Source organism: Chionomys nivalis, chromosome 11, assembly GCF_950005125.1.
Source record: "Chionomys nivalis chromosome 11, mChiNiv1.1, whole genome shotgun sequence".
NCBI lineage: Eukaryota > Metazoa > Chordata > Mammalia > Rodentia > Cricetidae > Chionomys > Chionomys nivalis.
In genome coordinates, this window is record NC_080096.1 from 23,055,603 (window position 1) to 23,077,526 (window position 21,924).

The 21,924-nt window shown below is 51.4% G+C and overlaps 1 protein-coding gene across 1 annotated transcript in view; it reads left to right on the forward strand.

Annotated features, from left to right (window-relative positions):
• Positions 1–13,610: 13,610 nt before the first annotated feature.
• Kiaa1522 (KIAA1522 ortholog) overlaps positions 13,611–21,924 on the forward strand; it is a 30,485-nt gene continuing 22,171 nt past the window's right edge. The window contains exon 1 of the mRNA XM_057784913.1: positions 13,611–13,952. Within this exon, the coding sequence (XP_057640896.1) occupies positions 13,727–13,952 (226 nt within the window). The 5' untranslated portion in view covers positions 13,611–13,726. The remainder of the gene's footprint in view (positions 13,953–21,924) is intronic.

Genomic DNA, 21,924 nt, shown 5'->3' on the forward strand with positions numbered 1-21,924 from the left:
GCCTCGGCTCTGCTGGCCTCATCCAGCCCTCAGGGATGCTCTGCATTCATTCAACAAGCACTCAGCAAAGATTTCCCCTGTGTGTGGGGAAGACAGGGTGGGAAACCATTATCCCTGCCCTGAAGGGGCCATTCTGACGAGAGAGGCAGGCAGGCAGACGAACAATGTAATAAGATAATTGGTCCATTAAAAATTTATATGGAGGATTGGGTTAGGTGTGGTTATGCAGGCCAGTAATTCCAGCACTTGGGAGGCAGATGCAGGTAGATCTCTGTGAGTTCGAGGCCAGCCTGGTCTATAGAATGAGTTCCAGGACAACCAGAGTTGCACAGAGAAACCCTGTCTCAAAAAACAAACAAATTCTCTCGCCGGTTGGTGGTGGATCATACCTTTAGTCCCAGCACTTGGGAGGCAGAGGCAGGTGGGTCTCTAAGTTTGAGGCCAGCCTGGCCTAGATAGGGCTATGCAGAGAAACTCTCTCTCTCTCAAAGAAAAAAAATTCCATATAGGACATTGTGCCTTAGGAGGAGTCTATAAGACTGGGTGAGTCAATACAGGAAGCCTTTTCATGGAAGTCAGTAGGTGGCCTGGCACTGTAGGCAGAAGAAGAGTTAGAAAGGTGGACAAGTCAGGGCGAGGCAGAAAAAACATCCCTGGGCATTAGCGTGAGGTCTGAGGGAGCAGGGATTAGGAGCTCACTTTCCTTCTCCAGAGAGAGCTGCTGTGGGGTGGTGCGGGGGAGGGTGGAGGGGACAGAAGCCCAAGGCAGCAGGACCGCAGGCCATCCTGAGCCCTGGTCAGGAACTCTGTGAGTTACTGCATCTCTCGCCTCCCCCTGCCCCCCTCTCCCCAGTATAAAACGAGGACTCCAATGTGTGTGCTTTGCCAGGTCTGGGCTGTGCAACCTTGGGAAAGTCACTCGACCGCACTGAGCTTCCTCCCCTCATTTGTCTAATGGAGATAATAATAGGCACCCACGGGACAGCCGCTGGGGAGGGCTGAGTGAGCTAACGGCAGGGAAAGTGCTGGGCCAGGATAAAGCCCTTGTTATTGCAGGCTGTGTCCAGCCACAGCCCCACCTCAAAAATGGCTTCCCTGAGCCTCCTCCAAGTCTGGCCCACATCCTCCCTGGCTGGTGGCGGGAATGCAGGATGAAGAGGAAGGATGGGCCACACCTGACTGTGGGGCCTGGCTCACTGACCATGTGACCTGGGACTAGTGTCCTTACCCTGGCTGGAAGCTCAGGCTGCAGGACTTTGGGGAGGGTTCTGTAGCAACTGGTATGTGACCCCGGTAACTAGGGACCATCCCTGTCCCCTGTCATCTCCTCTAGGCCCTAGGACCACACTGAATAGACAAGGAAATCGCGAATGTTTAAGGACACGTTGGTTGAGACCTTCTACTCAAGGGGGATGTACCGGAGCTAGATGCTTCCTCAGCAGGGTTGGCGAGCTTTCCCTGGGACCCAGGGGCAGCTCCTGAAGGGAACACCCTGTCATATCCAAGGAGCCAGCCAGCAGGACCCCAGGACACCCTAACTCCAACATGTCCTTCCTATTCTCTCTTCTGCCACTCAAGGGGACAGGAAATAGATGGCTGTGCCTCCCAACAACCATTCTCTGAGTCCTCTCCCTGTGCCAGGTCTACGGCGGCACTGCACATACAGAGACAAAAGACACCAGACTTTGTGACTTCAGGCCCCGTGGCCTACCTGGGAGAACAATAGAAAACACGTTTGCTGATTATGATTGCATGTGTCTTGACCAAGAGCCTGGGAGAACGGGACTTCTTGCTCCAGGCCTTCATTTACCTGCCTATAAAATGGGAACAATAATGCTGACCTCCACAGGGTTGTGTAAATTAAGGGAAGCAGTCCCACAGGGCAGGATCCTGACTGACGTCAGAAGGCTTGACAGACGTGTGACAGGGCTGGGGATGTAGCTCTGGGCGTACAGTGTTTGTGGAACCTTCCTGGAGCTCTGGGTCCTGCCTCAGCACGGCACAAACTGGGAGTGGGGGTCCATGCCTATACTCCCAGCCCTCGGAAAGTGGAGGTGCAGAGGATTAGAAAGTTCAAGGTTCAAGGCCAGCCTTGGGTACGTGAGAAGATGTCTCTTTAAAAAAAAAAAAAAAAAAAAAAAAAGAGGAGACACGTGATCCTAAAGGATGAGAAATACTTTGCCAACCAAAAAACAAAGGTAAACTGGGAGGTGGTGGTCCGGGCCTTTAATCCCAGCACTCTGGGATACAGAGGCAGGTGGATCTCTGTGAGTTTAAGGCCAGCCTGGTCTACAGAGTGAGTTCCAGGACAGCCAGGACTACATAGAGAAACCTTGTCTCAAAAATCTAAAACCATACACACACACACACACACACACACACACACACAGAGTGAGTGCAGTGTGGGCAGAAGTGTGAGGAGCTCTATGCCCCCAGGAGACTGGGGGACCTGAGAAACAACAAGAAGAGATTTAGGCAGACAGCAGAAGGCCAACCTCCGGCTTGACTGAAGCCCCCCTGGGACTGGGTAGATAATGGTTTGAGGAGAGGAGGGTTTAGGAGTCAGAGGTCACTGGTGTGAGGGCCTAGGAGTTGCAGCTGTGAGCCCCATCTTTAGTCATCTGAATGCTCACCTAAAGTCAGTGACTCAAAGATTCCCTTCCCAGGGATGTGTCTCCGCTTAATAGGAATGGACAGGAAGGAACAATGGCCAGAACCCTCCCCAGGGATTAGATCAGGGCTCTGCGCCTCAGAGGGATCCAGCTGTCAGGGGGGCTGGAGGGAGCTTGGTTTCCACCGCAGAGATTCTGCCTCTCCCTCTGCCCCTCCTCCTGCCCCTGAGCCTGGCCTCCCCTCTGTGGATTTGTATCTCTGTGGTTGTCTTTTGGCTGAGGCAGCAGAAATGGCATTTTGAAGTGAGCCCTGTCAGGGCTAAATCCAAAGCCTGATTCTACTACTAACTAGCTGTCTGACCTCCGTCAATTAGCTCATCCTCCCTGAGCCAGTTTTGTGGAAAATGGTCAAATTAGCAATATCTTCCCATGCGTGTACACAGGAGGAGACTAGAAGAATAGAAACTGCCTGGTAGAAAGAGAGTAAATGGATAGTGGCCAGGCTGCAGCGGAGAAGGGTATTTAAAGAGGCGTTTCTGTAATTTACCCTCTTGATTTCTGCAGTGTGTGCATGTGTGCGTGTGTGTGTGCGCGCGTGTGCGTGTGTGTGCTTGGGTATGGAGCACATACCTACTCATGTGGAGGTCAGAGGTCAATGCTAGTGTCTCCTTCAATTGCTCTCCACCAGGGTTGTTTTTGAGGCAGGGCTCTCTCTCCCGGAATCTAGTGCTCACCTGGAGCTAATTCACAGGAAAGTGAACTGAGGGGCGGGGCTAGAGAGTTCCGAGACCACCACCTGTCTCCTACCCCCAACACTGGGAGGACTCTAGGATGACAGCACTGTCCTGGCTTTTTTTTTAATGATTTATTTTTATTTTATGTGCACTAATGTTTTGCCTGCTTGTATGTCTGGTGAGGGTGTCAGAGCCCCTAAAACCGGAGTTACAGGCAGTTTGAGTTGCCATGTAGGCGCAGGGAACCGAACCTGGGTCCTCTGGAAGAGCAGCCATCTCCCCAGCCCAGGCCCTGGCTTTTTACATGGGTGCTGGGGATCTGAACTCCGGTCCTCACGCTTACGCAGCAAGCAGTTCACCCTGCACTAGCTCCGCAGCTCCTGGCGTTTTGTCTACCCCTCTGTCCACTCTTCCTCCCTCCCCTCTCTCCCTCCTACTCTTCCTTTCAACTCTTTCCCTTACTATTTTTCATTAGGCCAGGGGGCCTAATCTAGGGCCTTGTGTACTCCAGGCGAGCTCTCCACTCTGTAGCCCAAGCCTGTATGTTTTACATAATCACATTTGTATAAAGTAGGGATGATGCTACCAACCACACAGCTTGCTGGAAGAGTTTTAAAAAGATCTGACAGATAAACATCCTTTCATGCTGCCTGCTGAAGCATTGGCCCTCACTAAGGATTAGCCCTCTCCCCTTTTCTCTCCGTTGCCTGGGCCTGTGTTGCTACTTGTCAGCTGTTTGTGTCTTGGTGTCTACGTTTGTGTCGCCAACCCGTGGCTGTCTCCCTGTGTGGGTCATGGGCTGCAGAGCATGCGTGTATTCAGTATGTATCAGTGAACGTCTGTGCATCTGGGGACGTGTGCACTGATGTCATCTGAGTGTGCCTGAGGAAATGGATGGAGCGGCTGTGCTGGCAGCGTGTGTGTGTGTGTGTGTGTGTGTGTGTATGTGTGTGTGTGTGTGTATGTGTACTCTAAGTGTGTGGGCATCAGAGTGTTTCAGAACGTTTCTGTTCTGTTTACACATGTTTAGATGTCTGTCTGTCTTAGCATATCTGAGTTTGTATTTTCATGTGTCTGGATGTGCCAATATGAATCACCATGTATGTGGGTGTGTCCCGCGGTGTTGCTATCCCACTGTAGATGGAAGGCTGGGGAAGCTGTCTTTGAGAACCCTCATCTATCTCTTTCCCGGTGGTGATGGCAGGAAGCTTTACCCCCACTCCCCCAGCAACCAGAAAGTCACATGGGGGTGTTGCCCTCCTAGCCCTGCCTTTGGGCACAGGGCCAGCCGTGCTGCTGAGGACTGGTGGAGTGTCAGCAAAGGCCTAGAGAGGGGCCCCTTCTACACTCCCTCCGGGAAGCTCTTCCAGCTGACAGACCAGGCTACTCACAGCCCTGTGTCACAGAAGTGCTGACCCCTGTGTTTGGAGAGCGGTGGGCCTTGAGCCCCTCAGGTCAGGAAACGCTGGCTCTCCCAGGCTAGGTCATCCTCCATCTGGATGGGCTTTGTGTGTGTCTCAGATACTGTCAGACAGTTGGGGGAAACAAAGCCTATCTCCATGGCAACCCGCCTCTGCCTTCCAACTTGGGCAGTTCGGTGGTTTCATGGGGCCCAAGTTGGGCCCAGCTCTGGGATGGGGGTGAGTGGAAGATGATAAGATTTCTGCATATGTGTGCTGCACCTCAGACCTAGCATACCTAGACACTTCCAGCGGTAGGGCTCATCTGCGAATCAGATCTTCAAGCAGGGAGAGCTGTGTCCAGTCAAGGCAAGTTCCTTGCCCAAGGACACCCAGCAATTAGGGACAAGTGGGGAGGAGAGTATGAGAATGAGGTTGGCTTCAGGGCTCCTTTTGTGGGTTCATGTAAAGCAGTGGTTCTCAGTCTGTGGGCTGAGACGCCTTTGTCAAACCTCTACCTCCAAAAATATTTACTTTGCAATTCATAACAGTAGAAAAATTATAGTTATGAAGTAGCAACAAAAATAATTGTATGGTTGCGAGTCACCACAACACGAGGAACTGTATTAAAGGGTCGCAGCATTAAGAAGGTTGAGAACGACTAGAGATTCAACAACCATCTGAGACCACACGCACACATGCACACACACGCACACTCTCACTCATTCGCTCCGTTTATTTGGAGGACAGCAAATTGACTCAGCAGATTAAGGTGTTTTTTGCGAAAGCCTGACAACCTGAGTTCCAGAAGGAGAGAACCAACTCCCAAAAGTTGTCCACTGCCACACACACACACACACACACACACACACACTTTGGCACAAGTTTGCGCCTTCACTCCAACCATAATAAAAGTAAAACATTTTAAATTAAAATAAGGCCGGGCAGCGGTGAGGCGCACCTGTACTCCCAGCACACGGAAGGCAAAGGTGGGCTGATCTCCGAGGTGGGGACAAACCTGGTCTCCAGAGTGAGCTCCGGGACAGCCGGGGCTACAGAGAAACCCTATCTCAAAAGCAATATTAAAGTAAGATGTTATTTGGAGGCTGAGGCTCCCTCTATAACCAGCCTCCCTACCTTCAAACTCACTACTATGAAGTCCAGACCAACCTTGCACGTTCAGATCCTCTTGCTCCAGCTTCCTGAGTGCTGGGGTACTAGGCACGGGCCATCATACCAGGATAGGAAAACATAACATTTTTCTTTCTTTGAATTTTTGGGGCTGGGCAGATGGCTTAGTAGTTAAGAGCACTCATTGCTCTTGCAGAGGACCTGGGTTTGGTTCCCAGCACCCACGTGGTAGATTACAACCACCTGGAAGTCCAGCTTCAGGATAGCCAATGGCGCCTTCTGACTTTGTCAGGTTCTAGGCATGCATGTGATGTACATACTAGATTCTAGGCATGCGTGTGATGTACATACTAGGTTCTAGGCATGCGTGTGGTGTGCATACTAGGTTCTAGGCATGCGTGTGGTGTGCATACTAGGTTCTAGGCATGCGTGTGGTGTGTGCATACTTACATGCCAGCAAAACACTCCCATGCTCAAGCTAAATCTTTGAAAAGGTTTCATTTTTTTTTTTTTTTTTTTTTTTGGTTTTTCGAGACAGGGTTTCTCTGTGGTTTTGGAGCCTGTCCTGGAACTAGCTCTTGTAGACCAGGCTGGTCTCGAACTCACAGAGATCCGCCTGCCTCTGCCTCCCGAGTGCTGGGATTAAAGGCGTGCGCCAACATCGCCCGGCGAAAAGGTTTCATTTTTAAGTACGTGTGTGTGTGATGTGTAGACTATGTGAGCATGAATGCTGATGCCCTCGGATGCCAGAAGGGGCACTGGAGCCTCCTGAAGCAGAGTCCTGGGCACTGGAGCCTCCTGAAGCAGAGTCCTGGGCACTGGAGCCTCCTGAAGCAGAGTCCTGGCAGTTGTGAACCCGGTGTCGGTGCTGGGGATCAAACTCTGCTCCTCTGTAAGGAGGATATACATTCTTTTTTTAAAATTGTTTTTATTGAGCTATACATTTTTGTCCATCCCCCTCCTTTCCTCTCCTCTCCCCTTCTACCCCCTCCCAAACCTCCACACTCCCCAATTTATTCAGGAGATCTTGTCTTTTTCTCCTTCCTATGTAGATCCATGCATGTCTCTCTCTCTCTCTTTTTTTTTTTTTTTTTTTTTTTTGGTTTTTTGAGACAGGGTTTCTCTGTGGTTTTGGAGCCTGTCCTGGAACTAGCTCTGTAGACCAGGCTGGTCTCGAACTCACAGAGATCCGCCTGCCTCTGCCTCTGGAGTGCTGGGATTAAAGGCGTGCGCCACCACCTCCAAGTCCTTTTTGTTTTTCTTGAGATAGGGTTTCACTATGTAGATCAGGCTGGGCTCCAGCTGTGCCACCACACATAGCTTTAAGCTTGGTTGATTAGGTGATGAGATCCTAGGCAGAACTCAGAAGGAAGCCGACATTTCTACCAAGTTGTTAAAAAGCTCTCCCCATTTGTCCCTGCTTGTCTCTGAGACTCAGCATTTTCTAATTACTGGCTAACACAACTGTAGCAGAAATAAATTAAATACTAGCATTCATTTAAAACCATAACCACCACCTATAACTCAGCGTTTCACAGTTTGAGGCCATCAAAATGTCATCACTGCGCTTCCTGACTCACTTTATGGCAAGTTAATATTACAACGTGGGCTTTCTTTTTATTTTTCCTGACAGGGTAGAAGGTACTCAGGAGGCCTTGGACTCCTGATTCTCCTTGCTTTTATCTCCCAGGGGCTGGGGATACACGTGTGTGTTATCATACCCAGCCAAGGCTATAAAGTTTTGATTTTTTTTAAAGTATGTATGCGGGGCTGGAGAGATGGCTCAGGGGCTGGAGAGACGGCTCCGGGGCTGCAGAGATGGCTCAGGGGCTAGAGAGATGACTCAGGGGCTGCAGAGATGGCTCAGGAGCTGGAGAGATGGCTCAGTTGTTAAGAGCACTTGACTGCTCTTCCGGAGGTTCTGAGTTCAACTCCCAGCAACCACATGATAGCTCACAACCATTCGTAATGGGATCAGATTTCTTCTTCTGGTGTGCATGAAGACAGAGCACGCATAAACATAAAATATATGAATACATAAATCTTTAAAAAAAAGTGTGTGTGTGCACTTTGTGGAGGTCAGAGGACAGGCTCACATGTTATCCTTGCCTCTTAACCTTGTTTGAGGCAAGATCTCTCCTTCGCCATGCACTTTGCCCAGGTTGTCTAGCCCAAGAGCTTCTGTGGGCTCTCCTGTTCCTATTTCCCCACTTCCTGTACACTGCAGATGCCGTGTCCAACTTGACATGGGTTCTGGGGATTCGAGCTCAGGTTCTTATCCTTGTACAGGAGGCTCTTTACTCTCAGAGCCTGAAAGTTTTGATTTATAATATAAAATCGATTCATGCAGAGCACGGCTTTTTACCTATTTTATGTGTTAGAACGTGGGGGTGGGCTGTGTGTGGAGGCAGGTGGATCATGAGTTTGAAGATAACCTGGCCTACACAGGGAGACTCCTTCTCCAGAAATACAAGGGCTGGGCAAGGTGGGTCAGCAGGTAAAAGCACCTGTCACCAGGCCTGACAGGTTCCATTCCTTGAACTCACCTTGTGAAAGGAAAGAACCAACTTCTGAAAATTATATTTGACCACACATATTATGGCACACACACACACAAACACACACACAGACACTAAATACAATTTATAAAAATAAAAAATATACCTGGTGGTGATGGTGCATACCTTTAATCCCAGCACTTGAGAGGAGAGGCACGCAGATCTCTGTGAGTTTGAGGCTAGCCTGGTCTACAGAGTGAGTCCCAGGACAGGCTCCAAAGCTTCAGAGAAACCCTGTCTTAAAAAAACCAAAAAAAAAAAAAAAAAAAAAACAAAATAAATAAAAAATAAAAACAAATAACTAAAAACAGAAAGGCAGCTCGGAATGATGGGTCATACCTGTGGTTCCAGTACTCAGGAAGTTGAAGTGGGAGGATTGAGGCTAGCCCTGGATATAAAGTAAGTTCTAGCCGGGCTGTGGTGGCGCACGCCTTTAATCCCAGCACTCGGGAGGCAGAGGCAGGCGGATCTCTGTGAGTTCGAGACCAGCCTGGTCTACAAGAGCTAGTTCCAGGACAGGCTCCAAAACCACAGAGAAACCCTGTCTCGAAAAACCAAAAAAATAAAAATAAAAATAGTAAGTTCTAGGCCAGCCTGAGCTACAATACGAAACTCTAGCTAAAAAAAAAATCAACAAAACAAAAACCCCACAAGGGTTGAGAGGGCTGGAAAGATGGCTCAGCAGCTAAGTGTGATTGCTCTCTGGTAGAGTATCTGAGTCTGATTTCCAGAACTCTCAAGGGACAGGTCACAACCCACGCAGAACTCTAGCTTCAGGCATCCAACACCCTCTCTGAGGTGTGCACATATTCACATAGAGACATACACAGAAATAAAAATAATTCTTGGAAACCCCACAAGGCCTGGGTATACAGCTCGGTTGGTGAGCACTTTTGAGGGCCAAGTTGGTTCCTCTGCAGTGCAGCGTAAGCCAGGAGTGGTGGCAGACACTTGCAATCCTAGCATTTGGGAGGTGGAGACAGGAGGATCGGGAAGTTGAGTCAGGAGCGTAGGTTATCCTCCTCCTCAGCGACATAAAGAGTTTTGTTCATTTGACTGGGGAGGGTGTAGAAATAATGGGCCCTGAGAGAGGAAGTATGTGGCATCACTGAAAAAGAATCATTATGGACCGGGAATTGAACTCACGGCCACGCTAGGTCTGCGCTCTATCCCTGAGGAGTTGTATTCCTCATCTCCAGAACCTCTTTTTGAGACAGGGTTCTCAGTGCTGCCCTGGACTTGAACGTCCTAAGCCGTGCTCTTTCTTTTTTTTTTTTTTAATATTTTATTTATTTATTTATTTATTTATTTATTTATTTATTTATTTATTATGTATACAATATTCTGTTTGTATGTCTGCCTGCAGGCCAGAAGAGGGCACCAGACTTCATTACAGATGGTTGTGAGCCACCATGTGGTTGCTGGGAATTGAACTCAGGACCTTTGGAAGAGCAGGCAATGCTCTTAATCTCTGAGCCATCTCTCCAGCCCGCCATGCTCTTTCTGAGTAGCTGGATTACAGCTGCTGACAATACAGCTGCCAGTCCAATTACTGCACTCTGCTACAAGCCAATAATAGGGGCTGGAGAGAGGGCTCGGAGGTTAAGAGAACTGGCTTCGGTTCCCGGCACCTACAGGGTGGCTCATGACCCTCTGTAACTCCAGTTCCAGGGGATCCAACACCCTTTCCTGGCCCCCATGGCTACCAGGCACACACGTGATACCCATACACACATGCAGACAAAACATACACAGGAAATTGTGGCCCATTTCTGGACGCTTGGAACCCAGAACAGGTGTCAGGCTATCTACTGAGACAGTGAAGGGAACCACCACCCATTCCACAGGGGAGGCTGCTGGGTGGTGGCAGTGACCTCTTCTCTCTGCTCTTAAATCTTCTCATTCCTTCTTTTCTTCAGCTTCTAGCAAGCTGGCATCAGCTGGGAGCTGGGCGCACCTGCACTGGGACACTACCCATGACCCTGGGCAGTTACTTCACCTCTCAGCCCAGAGAGGGCAGGGAGAGGCTGAATGGGTGGAATTAGTCTGGGGCTCTGCAGGGAAGATCAAAGAAGTTCTCTGCGGGGAGGTTGTTTGAAATGTTAACAAAGCTACTAGATGGAGTAGGGTGAGGGGGGCACTTAGCGTAGAGGACGCGGGCGTGCTGGTAGGTGGGGGTGGCATGGCCTCTGCGGGGTGTGTGTGTGTGTGTGTGTGCGCGCGCGCGCGCGATCGCGTGTTCTCTTCCAAGGGTTTACTGGGGGCCTGCAATTTAGCAGGACTGTTCCGCCCTTCACTAAGATTCCAAAAGTCGACAGGGGAAGGGGTGGGCACAGGAGCTCCCAACCCCTTTCTAGTGTCCAAATGAAGTGAGGGACATTTCACACCTCCGCCTGCCCGAGAGGAGTCTGTACCCGGAGAAGTCGGAGAAGTCGGGCCCAGACGGAGACAAAAGCAGGTGCCTGTGGGCGGCAGATCTAGTCCTGAGCTTTCCAAAAACATCAGAGCAAAGTTAGAGGGCCCTTGGGCTGCGGCCCTAAGTCTGGTTATTGCTAGTTCCTCTCCGGGGACAGGTTGGCAACTTCCTGCTGGATCAGGTGACAGCCTGGCTCCAGGTTGGACTTTGTGCGTGGGTTACAGGGACTGCTGGGAAGTCTCTTCCAGGTCCTGCCACGGAAGTAAGGGAGCCCAGCCAGGCAATCATGAATCCAGGGGAGCACTCAGCCACAGCTGGGACCCGGGTTGGCCCTTCCCAGGCTGGGTGCCCCAGAAGCGTATCTAAGCAGTAGGACAGAGAGCTGGGCCGCTGCTCTGAGCCTGGGGAGGCCAGCTGTGCACCGGAACGAGGAGGAGGGAATGGAATATAATCCTGATTTTTCTGTATTCTTTCCTTCCTCTCTGAACCAGTGGCTCTGCTCTGCGGGTTAATCCCAGGGGGTTCTGTCCTGAGAGGAGCCTTCCCAGGGGATTTATGAGTCACATAATGGCCTTGAACTCAGAAAGGTCCTGGGCTAGGTAGAACCTTTTGGTGTTGCCCCACCCACCAAGGTTCTCATAAAACCCAGGCTGGCCTCAGATTCCCTCAGTAGCCCAGGATGATCTTGAACTGACCTTCCTGCTTCCATCTCCCGAGAGCTGGGCTTACAGACAGCACTATCACAACTGGACTATACAGATCTTGAGAGAGAGCTGGGGCTGGAGTCAGGACTCTGCGCTGGTGCAAGCACTCTGAGCTACCCTTGTTTCCTGAAGTCCTTTTCTTTCTCTTCCTTCTGCGCAGTGGTGAGCCCAGGGCCTCAGGCAAGGGAGGCAAGCACCCTGCCTGCCACTGCTGCAAGTTCATGGAAAGCGATGATTTTTTTTTTTAATTTTAAATAATACAACTTTAATGATTTATGTGTATTTGTGTTTTGCCTGCATGTGTGTTTGTGTGAGGGTTGCTGGATCCTCTGGAACTGGTGTTACAGAGAGCTGAAAGTTGCCATGAACATGGGTCCTCCTTTGCAGTCAGGCGTGGGGGTGGTAGCAGCTTACCTAGGTCCATCATAAGATGATGATGTGACAGTTGAACAAGGGGCCTTGCAAATTATATAGCTAAACTCTGCCACTGGGAAGAGTATCGAAAGAGTTGGTAGTGGGCAAGAAATAATGAACACTCTTCTAAGGCTCCTGCCAAAAGCCAGAGCAAGGGCTGCAAGCAGTTGGATCTCCTAGTCCACCTTTCCCTTCCTGCTGTGCTTGGCTGGCATTAAGAAAAGACTTGTTTACACATGAAAACAAATGAATGGAAAAGCCAGGGTGTTTGCCTTCACACTCCTGAGACTGTGTGCAGACTCTCCCTTTTCTGAGACCTTGCTCACTTTTCTCTGCAAGTCTCAGTACTACCTTTGACACCTTTCCTTTGACAGTAAACACGGGAAGAGCTGAGGTCCTGAGGTTTGGTCAGAAGCCCCCTGAGGGCAGGGCCCATTGCCTATTTGGGAATGAGGGCTCTAAGAAAGAGTGTAGGCTTGAGTGGTGTTATCAGGAAACTGAGTCCCAGCGTGGGTAGCAGGTGATCTGCCTGAGGGCCCAGGTTCTCCACTTGCTGGAGTCTTGGGACATCCAGGGGCTAAGGCAGGTGCAGTAGTCAGTCAGCTCTCTGGTCTATCGCATGCCAGAGCAGATTAGGCCGTGACCAGGACAAGGACCAAGCTGTGTGATGTTTCAAGCTGATAATGCTGGACAACTCTAATTGTGGGGCGACCACAAGCCCTTTCTGGGGATCTAAGAGTAGGATCATCCAGGCGGAGATGAGCTTCCTTCTGTCCTAAAGAGTAACATTCCCAGCCGGGCGGTGGTGGCGCACGCCTTTAATCCCAGCACTCGGGAGGCAGAGGCAGGCGGATCTCTGTGAGTTCGAGACCAGCCTGGTCTACAGAGCTAGTTCCAGGACAGGCTCCAAAGCCACAGAGAAACCCTGTCTCGAAAAACCAAAAAAAAAAAAAAAAAAAAAGAGTCAGAGATATGAAAGGGCTTGGTCAGCACCAGAGGCCTGCAAGGAAATGAACACAGCATTTTCCAGATTTCTAAAGGCTTTCTCTTACTAGCTACCAGACATTCTAGGCACCTACGTCAAGACCCACCCTAATTTATCTCCCTTGAGCACCTCAGTGGGAAAGCCCGACTCTTAACGAGGGTGCCCTAGGGCAATCAAATGTCAATTAAGGGTAAACTGAGGCCTTATCATCCCACTCCAGTTACGCACGAAAGTAGCAGGTACGATCAGGAACACAGAACGTCGCTGGAGGCTGGGTCTGCTGTGGTCCTGAGCCAGGGGAATACCTGCTACCTGCCACAGGTCCCAGGTGTTGGGGAAAAAGTCTTCCTCAAACGTACTCCAGACGACCAGCTCTCCTGGGGTGGTCCTAGCCTAGCCCTTCCCTACAGTCCCTTCCTGCCCTAGGGATCCCCAACTCTCTCGGGGTCCTCCGCGGGCAGACTTTCACAGCTGGGGAGACCCCCTCCTCTGTAGCCCGACCTCGTCCTCGGGTCTCTGCTGGCGGGGAAGGGCGGTTTGCCACTGCGCTGCCACCGTCCCCCCCCCCCCCGACGGCCGCTCCCACCGTTCGCGCCCCGCCCGCCCCGCGGCCCCGCCCGCGCTGCCCCCGCCCCCGCAGCGCTCGTTCGGCCTCCGCCGCCCAAACTTTTCTCCGGGCGCGTCTCCAGCGGCGGCCGCCCCCGCGCATGGGCGCCGCGCCGCAGGGGGCCTGACCCCCGCCGCTGGCACCGCGCGCCCCCAGCCCCGCGCCATGGCGGCCCGCGCGCCCCCCGCCGCACCTGCGGCCGAGGAGCCCGGGAGCCCCGGCGGCCCCCCGCGCAGGAAGAAGTCTCGCTCCGGCCTCCGCCGCGCCTTCAGCTGGCTGCGGGGCAAACGGCGCAAGAAGAAGGCGGCCGGGGCCGAGGGTGCCGACTCGGCCACCCCCCGGGCCAAGAAGGCGGACGACAAGGCCAAGCGGGCCAAGGGCAAAGCCCGGGGTAAGGTGGCTGGGCAGCTGGGTTGAGCGCTCCGAGGGTGTGGCAGGGTGGGTCCTCTGGGGGGGTCGACCTGTGTAGAAAGGTTGTCTCCTAGGCAGTAGTGTTGGAGGAAGTGAAGAACCTAGGGTACCCCAACATAGGTCCTGCGTCGCTCCAGAGACACTGTCTATCCAACTTTGAGGGGTCGAGACCCCCGTCTGGGGCAGGGATCCCCTGACTGAAGCAGGAAGTGTCGGCTGGTTGGCCCTCCTGGTGGAGACACACTTCTCCCTTGCTCTCCCAGGTTCTGCCCTCTGCTGAGTCAGGGGGTCAGAGACGTGACTCTGGCCTGGGGCCAAAGGGAGAGGCAGGTGGCCTTGGGTCTTGGGGTGGCGGTCTCTTTGGGTCTTTAAGGTCAACCTGCCCCAAAGGAGTTTTTGCCCTCCAGGTAGATCCTGGTTCCCAGCCCCACAAAGGACTCAGCTTAGAGGCCTTTACCTTAGGTTGTTAAGCACTGTTAGCTTTTCTCACCCCCCCCCTTACCTGGGCCAAACCACAAACATCCACCTCCCGGGGTGGTGAGATCAGCAAAGGCCTATCCTCCTCACTCACTCTTTTCCCTAGTCCTGGTAGGGACTTGCTGCTGTGGAGAAAGGGGGAAACTGAGGTCCAAGTTAAATCGAGAGGCTGTGCCTAGGCTGGGTGGATGAAATCCAGCAGCTGTTTCCTAGTCTTCATGCAGTTTTGAGCCCATGGCTCTTCCTGGAACCTAAGGGATGGGCACTCTGAGAAACGGGGAAGGACCTGGCCCATCCCTGTGAGGGTCACTGTATGTTGGCCACTTGTTTGGCTTTTCCTGCATCTGCTTCTGTCTTCAGTTTGGTGGGGAGACCTTTAGGCTCTGCTAGGGCGTAGAAGGCAGGCTGCCCCTGGAAGCGGCTGTCCTGTACTGCCCAGACACAGTGCTGAAGGTGAGGGAATGGAGGGGTCAGGGCCCGTCCCATCTAGCCGTGTTTACCTTTCCAGTGTCCTTTAACCACCTCTGGAGAATTAGAAGGAACATAAGGGGTCAGGAAGAGGGTGGAAAGCCTCTTGTGCATTGCATCCGGCCTGATCTTCCTTTTGGATAAGGGCCCTGTTTCCCTGCGGCCCAGCCACAAATAGAAGTTAGGGCGCTGGGACTGAGATGAATGGGCCAAGCCCTGAGGGAAGGTTTGGATGAGGGGTGTTTCCAGGTGTTCTGCAACCCCGAACTGGAGGGGAAGTCTGTCCTGGGGTTCCCCACTGGGATTGAGGGTGAAGTCATTCCCCTCTCCCTTAGGAGAGCTTGAGTTAGAACTGCAGCTGTATGGGTTGTGGTCAGGTTGTCAGGGGATGGTGGTCTACCCCAAGGGGAGTGGATTCCTTTCTTATTTTCCAGGCAACCAGCCTGGAGGCAGAGGGCTGCCAATACTGAGTTGTAGGTTAGTACTCCAGCCTCCTGGGGGTCATCCTGCCTTGTGTTTGGTATTAAGTGGCACTGGGCTTTCTGGGCAGCACGTCAGCCTCACCGAGTCCACGTGCATGGGTGACACCCTCTGCCCTGAGCTGTTGTCTTCCCAGGTCTGGAGGTGGCCCCGGGTCCTCCCAAGGGCAGCCTTGTTCCTTTTTGCTCCAGCCTTCTGTTGTTCCAATTGTTTCTTTGTCACCTGTCTGGCCCAACTTCTTTTCTGTTTATTAAGAGATATAAATCCAATCTCTCTAATCTCCACTGGCCAAGAAGGGAAGGCTGGAGGCTTAACTCTTTCAGAGCAAATGGCCATCAGGATGGAGCTTGGGGAAGGAGGAATACAGGAGGGAACTTTCTGGAAGGACAGGAAGGCCTCTGTGGGAAGCTCATTAGGTCATCTCATTCTGAGAGCCAGAGATGTGAGAGACACAGGTCCCGTTCCCAGCACTGCTCTACTGTAAGGGAGACGCTGCTTGTAGTGGGGTTTTGAGTTGCACGTCTTCCCCCAGGACTCTTACGCTTCCCCTTTCAGACATGGAAAGGAAGAAATCTGACATTGATTGACTACCCTGGATGTGTCGGGAGACTCACATCCATTTCCTCACTAGAGCATGGGGCAGCACACTTAGAATCCCAGCATTGGAGCTGCTGAGGCAGGAGAATCAATTTGAGGCCAGCCCAGGCTACATAACAACAACAACAACAAAAATCTCCTTTGCTGGTGAAAACCCCGAGACTTAGTGACAGCGAATGGTTAATTTGACCAGGCTGAGATTGAAAATGAAAATCAGAAGTCTCCCAAACTAACATGACTCTCCAGAAGACCCAGGGCTGAGACCTAGAGAGCTTTTTGTTGTTGTTTTGTGCTTTATTTATTTATTTATTTATTTATTTATTTATTTATTTTTTTGAGACTGGGTTTCCCTGTGAATCAGTCTTGGCTGTCCTGGAACTAACTCTGTAGACCAAGCTGGCCTCGAACTTACAGAGATCCACCTGCTTCTGCCTCCCGAGTGCTGGGATTAAAGGTGTGCGCCACCACTGCCGGGCAGAGACTTGGAGATCTTACACAGCTCGCTGTACAGACAGGAGTCAGCCCAGAGAGAGCTGAGGTAACGAACTCGATAGAGTGGGAACAGTACCAGAGTCAGGCAGTTCAGTTCTCATACAGCTACTAAGACCCGTGACACTGGACAGACAACTTCTCTGCGACCTTTCCCTGGATGCAGCCTTGATCCAACGTTCTTACAAGAGAGGACAGAAAACTTACAGGAAAGAGAAGTCAATGCAGAAGGCAGGGGTTGCTAGATTCTGTTAGAAGTTTAGTTAACATGAGTCTGGTAGGAGTGGGTTTGGAGGCCAATGAGAAATACCCTACTGTCCCTGGAGCTCCAAGACGCAGGGTGCGTATTTACCCTTGCATATCTGTAAAACTAGAGTGTTCAAGAATCCATTAGAGGGGGCTGGAGAGATAGCTCAGAGGTTAAGAGCACTGGCTGCTCTTCAAGAGGTCCTGAGTTCAATTCCCAGCAACCACATGGTGGCTCACAACCATCTGTACTGAGATCTGGCGCCCTCCTCTGGCGTGCAGGCATACATGGAGGCAGAATGTTGTATACATAATAAATAAATCCTTTTTTTTTTTTTTTTTTGGTTTTTCGAGACAGGGTTTCTCTGTGGCTTTGGAGCCTGTCCTGGAACTAGCTCTTGTAGACCAGGCTGGTCTCGAACTCACAGAGATTCACCTGCCTCTGCCTCCCAAGTGCTGGGATTAAAGGCATGCGCCACCACCGCCTGGCTAATAAATAAATCTTTAAAAAAAAAAAAAAAAGAATCCATTAGATAGCAGCCATGCACACTCTTTGTGAACTGTGGAGTGCGGTCCAGCGATGGCAGTCCTTTCATGTGGGATGCTGAGGACTTGGACATTGGTTTAGTTCATTTTAGTCCATGTTTCAGTCACATCTCAGACACACATGTTCTTACTGATGTGGAGTCACAGAAGGTGGAGTCTTCCCTTGTCTCACAGGAGGAGGCAGACAGAAGAAGTTGAAAAAGCAAAAGCAAACAGGAATCCATATTTTCGGGAAAGATCACACTTGTTGAGTATGTGGGGATGGAGTGTTCTGGGACTGAGGCCAGGACAGGTCCGGAGGCTAGCCAGGGAAGGCTTTCTGGAGGTGGCCAGCAGGAAGAAGGGCCAGTTTGAAGGGGGGAGGAGAATCACCAGACACTGTAGGCTTTTCTGTGTTTGGAGGTAAGCAGTTTTCACCAGTACAGGTGGAAAAGTCCTCAGGTTGGAAGCAAGTTGCCCAAGGTCTACTGGTCTCTTGCATTTGAGTGTCTTTAGTACTTACACAGTCAGGCATTGCTCACAAAGTGATGGGAATGCCTGAGGCCAAGACTGATAGCTTGGGGGCTGGGGAGATGGCTCAGTGATTAAGAGTATTGGCTGCTTTTCTCAAGGTCCTGAGTTCAATTCCCAGCACACATCTGGTGTCTCAGGGCTCACATCTGAAATGGGATCTGATGCCCAGAATGACAGAGTACTCTTATACATAAAATAGTTTTTTTTTTTCCTGAAGACTGGCAGCTGGGCAGCTTGGGGCTAGGGCCATAGTCCAGTGGGTAGAGTTCACCTAGCACACCTCGGGCACTGGCTCTGATCTCTATATCCACTGTACAGAATGAACTGGGTGTGGTGGTACACACCTATCAGCCTAGGGCTTGGGAGGTGGCAGCCAGAGGTGTCAGGAGTTCAAGGTCATTTCACGGACACACAGGGAGGTTAGGCCAGCCTGGGACGCTTGAGACTCTTCCTTGTAAATGATGAATGACATCTGTCATGGCACTGCGCGACAATCTACAAGGGCATACTTTCCCTAGTGATGTGATTGTAGATGAGTCCCTAAGGAGAGAGCTTTCGGCAGGACTATCCTTGGGGGAGGGGTTTGTTTTCCTCCCGTTCCCTTTGGGGGCAGTGATAGAATTCAGGAACTCCTTCAGCAGAGGTCACCCTAGAGGCCCAGCAGAGGTCACCCTAGGAACTCCTTACCTTCCATTTGGCCTCTCGCTGCAGGAGGGCTGTCCTTGGTGTAGGGCTGTGGAGATCTAGGATGACGTTTGTTTCCAGAGTAGATCCTGGGCTCCAGTGGAGTCACCCTAGCCTTCAGCCTTCATTTTCTTTCTTTCTTTTTTCTTTTTCTTTTTTTTTGGCGCACACCTTTGATCTCACCACTGAGGAGGCAGAGGAATGTAGATCTCTGAGTTTGAGGCCAGCCTGGGCTACACAATGAGTTCCAGGACAGCCAGGACTACACAGAGAAACCCCATCTCAAAAAACAAAAACAAAAACAAAAAAACCAAACAGGGCTGGAGAGATGGCTCAGTGGTTAAGAGCACTGGCTGCTTTTCCAGAGGACCTGGGTTCAATTCCCAGCACCCTCAAGGCAACCCCAATTCCAGGGCACCTGACACCCTCACACAGATATATATATATAGTCAAAACATCAATGCGCATAAACAAACAATTTTTTTTTATTTCACATTTTAGATTTATTTATGTATATGAATGTATGTATGTTATGTGCATGTGTGTGCCTGGTGCTGACAGAGGTCAGAAGAGTGTGTTAGGGTGTCGGATCCCTTGGAACTGGAGTTACTAATAGTCATGAGCCACCACATGGGTGCTGGGAATTGAACTGGAGTCCTCTGTAAGAGCAACAATACTCTAAAATATTGAGTCATCTCTCTAGCCCACTCCCCTCCCCTACTTCCTTTCTTTTTTTGACATAGAGTTTCACTATGTAGTCCTGGCTGACTTGGAACTCACTATGTAGACCAGGCTGTTCTCAAACTCAGATCTGCTAGCCTCCTCCTCCCTCGCAGGGGGGGGTTTAAAGGCGTGTACATTAAACCCCTGCCGTGCCTGGGTTTGGTGCTCTGTTGTCCTGTATGGCCCTGACTGAGCTACCCTCAGTCTGGCTAGGTGTGCCCTGGCTTAACATACAGGAAGTGCCTTGACTCCACATCGGGATTTGAGAGTGTGGCGCAGGAACTGTGTCCAGGAAAGGAGACCCAGTAGCCTGGCGATGCTATGCTGAACTATGTGGTTCTAAATTTTATTTCATTCACTTGTTTTCTACGTATGGGTTTTTGCCTGCATGTACGTCTGTGCAGAACTTACACGCAGTGCCTATGGCAGCTGGAAGACATGTCAGCTCTCCTGCCTGGGACTGGAGTTAGAGATGGTTGTGAGCCACCATATGGGATGGAACTTAGGTCCTCTGGAACAGCAGCCAGTGCTCTTAACTGCTGACCCATCTCCCTATCTCTCCAACCCCAAAGTTTTTTTTTGAAACAGGGTCTCACTGTGTCACCCTGGCTGTCATGGAACTTATCCTGTAGATTAGGTTGGCCTTGGGCTCGCGGACACCTGCCTTCCTTTGCCTTTCATGTTCTGGGATTAAGGGCACATGCCATCATGCTCAGCAATAGTCCATAGCATTCTGTTTTTTTTTTTTTTTTTTTGAGAGACAGGGTTCTCTGTGTAGCCCTGGCCGTCCTGGAACTCACTCTGTAGACCAGGCTGGCCTCAAACTCAGAGATTCACCTGTCTCCTGGGTGCTGGGGATTAAAGACCACCATCGCCTGGCTGTCTTTATCACCTAAAACAAAGTGATGACCAAAGTCTCTGGGCACATTTTGCTTGAGGCTGGATCTGTTTGCCTTTCCGTAGCATCTCACGTACTCTCAGGTGCGGTCACTTGATGTGCATCTCTTCCCCAGGATGCGTTGGCCTTCATCGTTCTATCCATTGAGTCATCCTTGAGGGCACCAGCACCGCTGTCCCCATCTCTTGGATACTCCTGGGGAACAGTACATACCGCCCCAGCCTTTAGAGTACCCTGTCTAAGAGACTGACGGTTAGGAGAGTTTTTGTGGCATCTCTGCCCAGGTTTTTAGCTTGGGGCCCAGGCCATGGTTATGGAGGCAGGGTTCCCTCCTGAGAGGAGGCTGTTCTGTGCATCCTCTAGTCCCTGTGCTCGGATGGGTATTGCCTGCCTTGGGTCTAGACAGCAAAGGGAGACAACTAACTTTGCAAATGCTCAGTACCTCCTGTGTGCCAGGCACTGAACCAGGCATCAACAAGAGAGGCGAAGTCTCAGCCCTCTTGAACCTCAGAATCTGGGAGAGCGCCAGCTAGGAAGGATGAATCAATCGCTGAACAAATATCGAGGGGCCAGAAATCATGACTAGAGCTAGGTGTGGGGGCAGAGTCTGCAGTCCTAGCAGTTGGCTGATAGGGGCAGAAGGACCAGGAATTTAAAGTCACCTTCAGTTCTGTAGCAAGTTGGGGGCCATCCTGGGCTACATAAGACCCTGTTTGAAAAGAACTAAACCAAAGCCACAGAGAAACCCTGTCTCGAAAAACCAAAAAAAAAAAAAAAAAAAAAAAAACTAAACCAGAGATCCTTTGGGGAGATCAAGGACAGCCTCCCTGAGGTGAGGTGACAGGTGCAGGAGAAATGAGGGATGAGAGGACTTGTGGCCCTGGGGTTAGGTGGTCATCGGCTGACTCTGGAGTTTTGTGGGGAAACCTGTCACTATACCTTACTATCCAGGTACCCTGAGGACAGGAGCTGGGTGGAATGGCTCTTGCCTTGGTCTTGCCCAGTACAGGGCCCAGCACTAAGTAACTTTGGGTCATTGATGATCCAGCATGGTTAAAACTGCTATCATAAGGAACCCCCATGGTGCTTACAGATAGGCCCCGAGGAGGGGTGGTTTGCTCAAGGACCTGAACCCCCATGGTACTTACAGGTAGGCCCTGGAGGGGGGCCTGACTTGCTCAAGGACCTACCTCCTCTGGGAGGCTGACCTGAACTGGCTGGGTCTTAGGGAGGGACTGGAGCCCACTCCAGCCATGGGGTGGGGGGGGGGCAGGCTGACTTTAGCTTCCCCCAGGCCTTTGTTTGGACTTCAAACAGAAAAGCCCTTCCCAGAAAGGTGCCTCTACCAGGGAGGGAAGAGCAGGAAGGAAGCCAGGAGGAGCCCAGGGAACCTCCCCTTCCCTCTCTCAGACACCTTCAGGCCTTGTTCCAGTTCTCTTGCCTCATGTATACAGCCATTTGCTTGAACCTCCCTCAGGCCTGGGAAGAGGCTGCAGTCTATGGGCTCTCCCCAACTATACCTGCCCCCTTGCCCCAAGTTCCGGAAGCAGCCTTGGCCACAGGGTCTGTTGAACTGGAGTATGGGGGTAGCCTGACACCATGACCAGGAAAATCCACCGTCCCCCCCCTCGATGACGTCAGCAGGGAGCAGAGCAGGACACCCTCCCCTACTCCTGGAAATCCCCTCTCCCGAACCCTCAGAGCCCTCTCAGCTGCTCCTGGCCTGTCACATGCTGAAGAACTGGAATGAGAGGAAGCATTGTGCAGTGTTTGGCTTAAGCATGGTGGGGTGGGGGGAGTGGGTCTGCAGCCCCCAGGGCCACATCCAGCT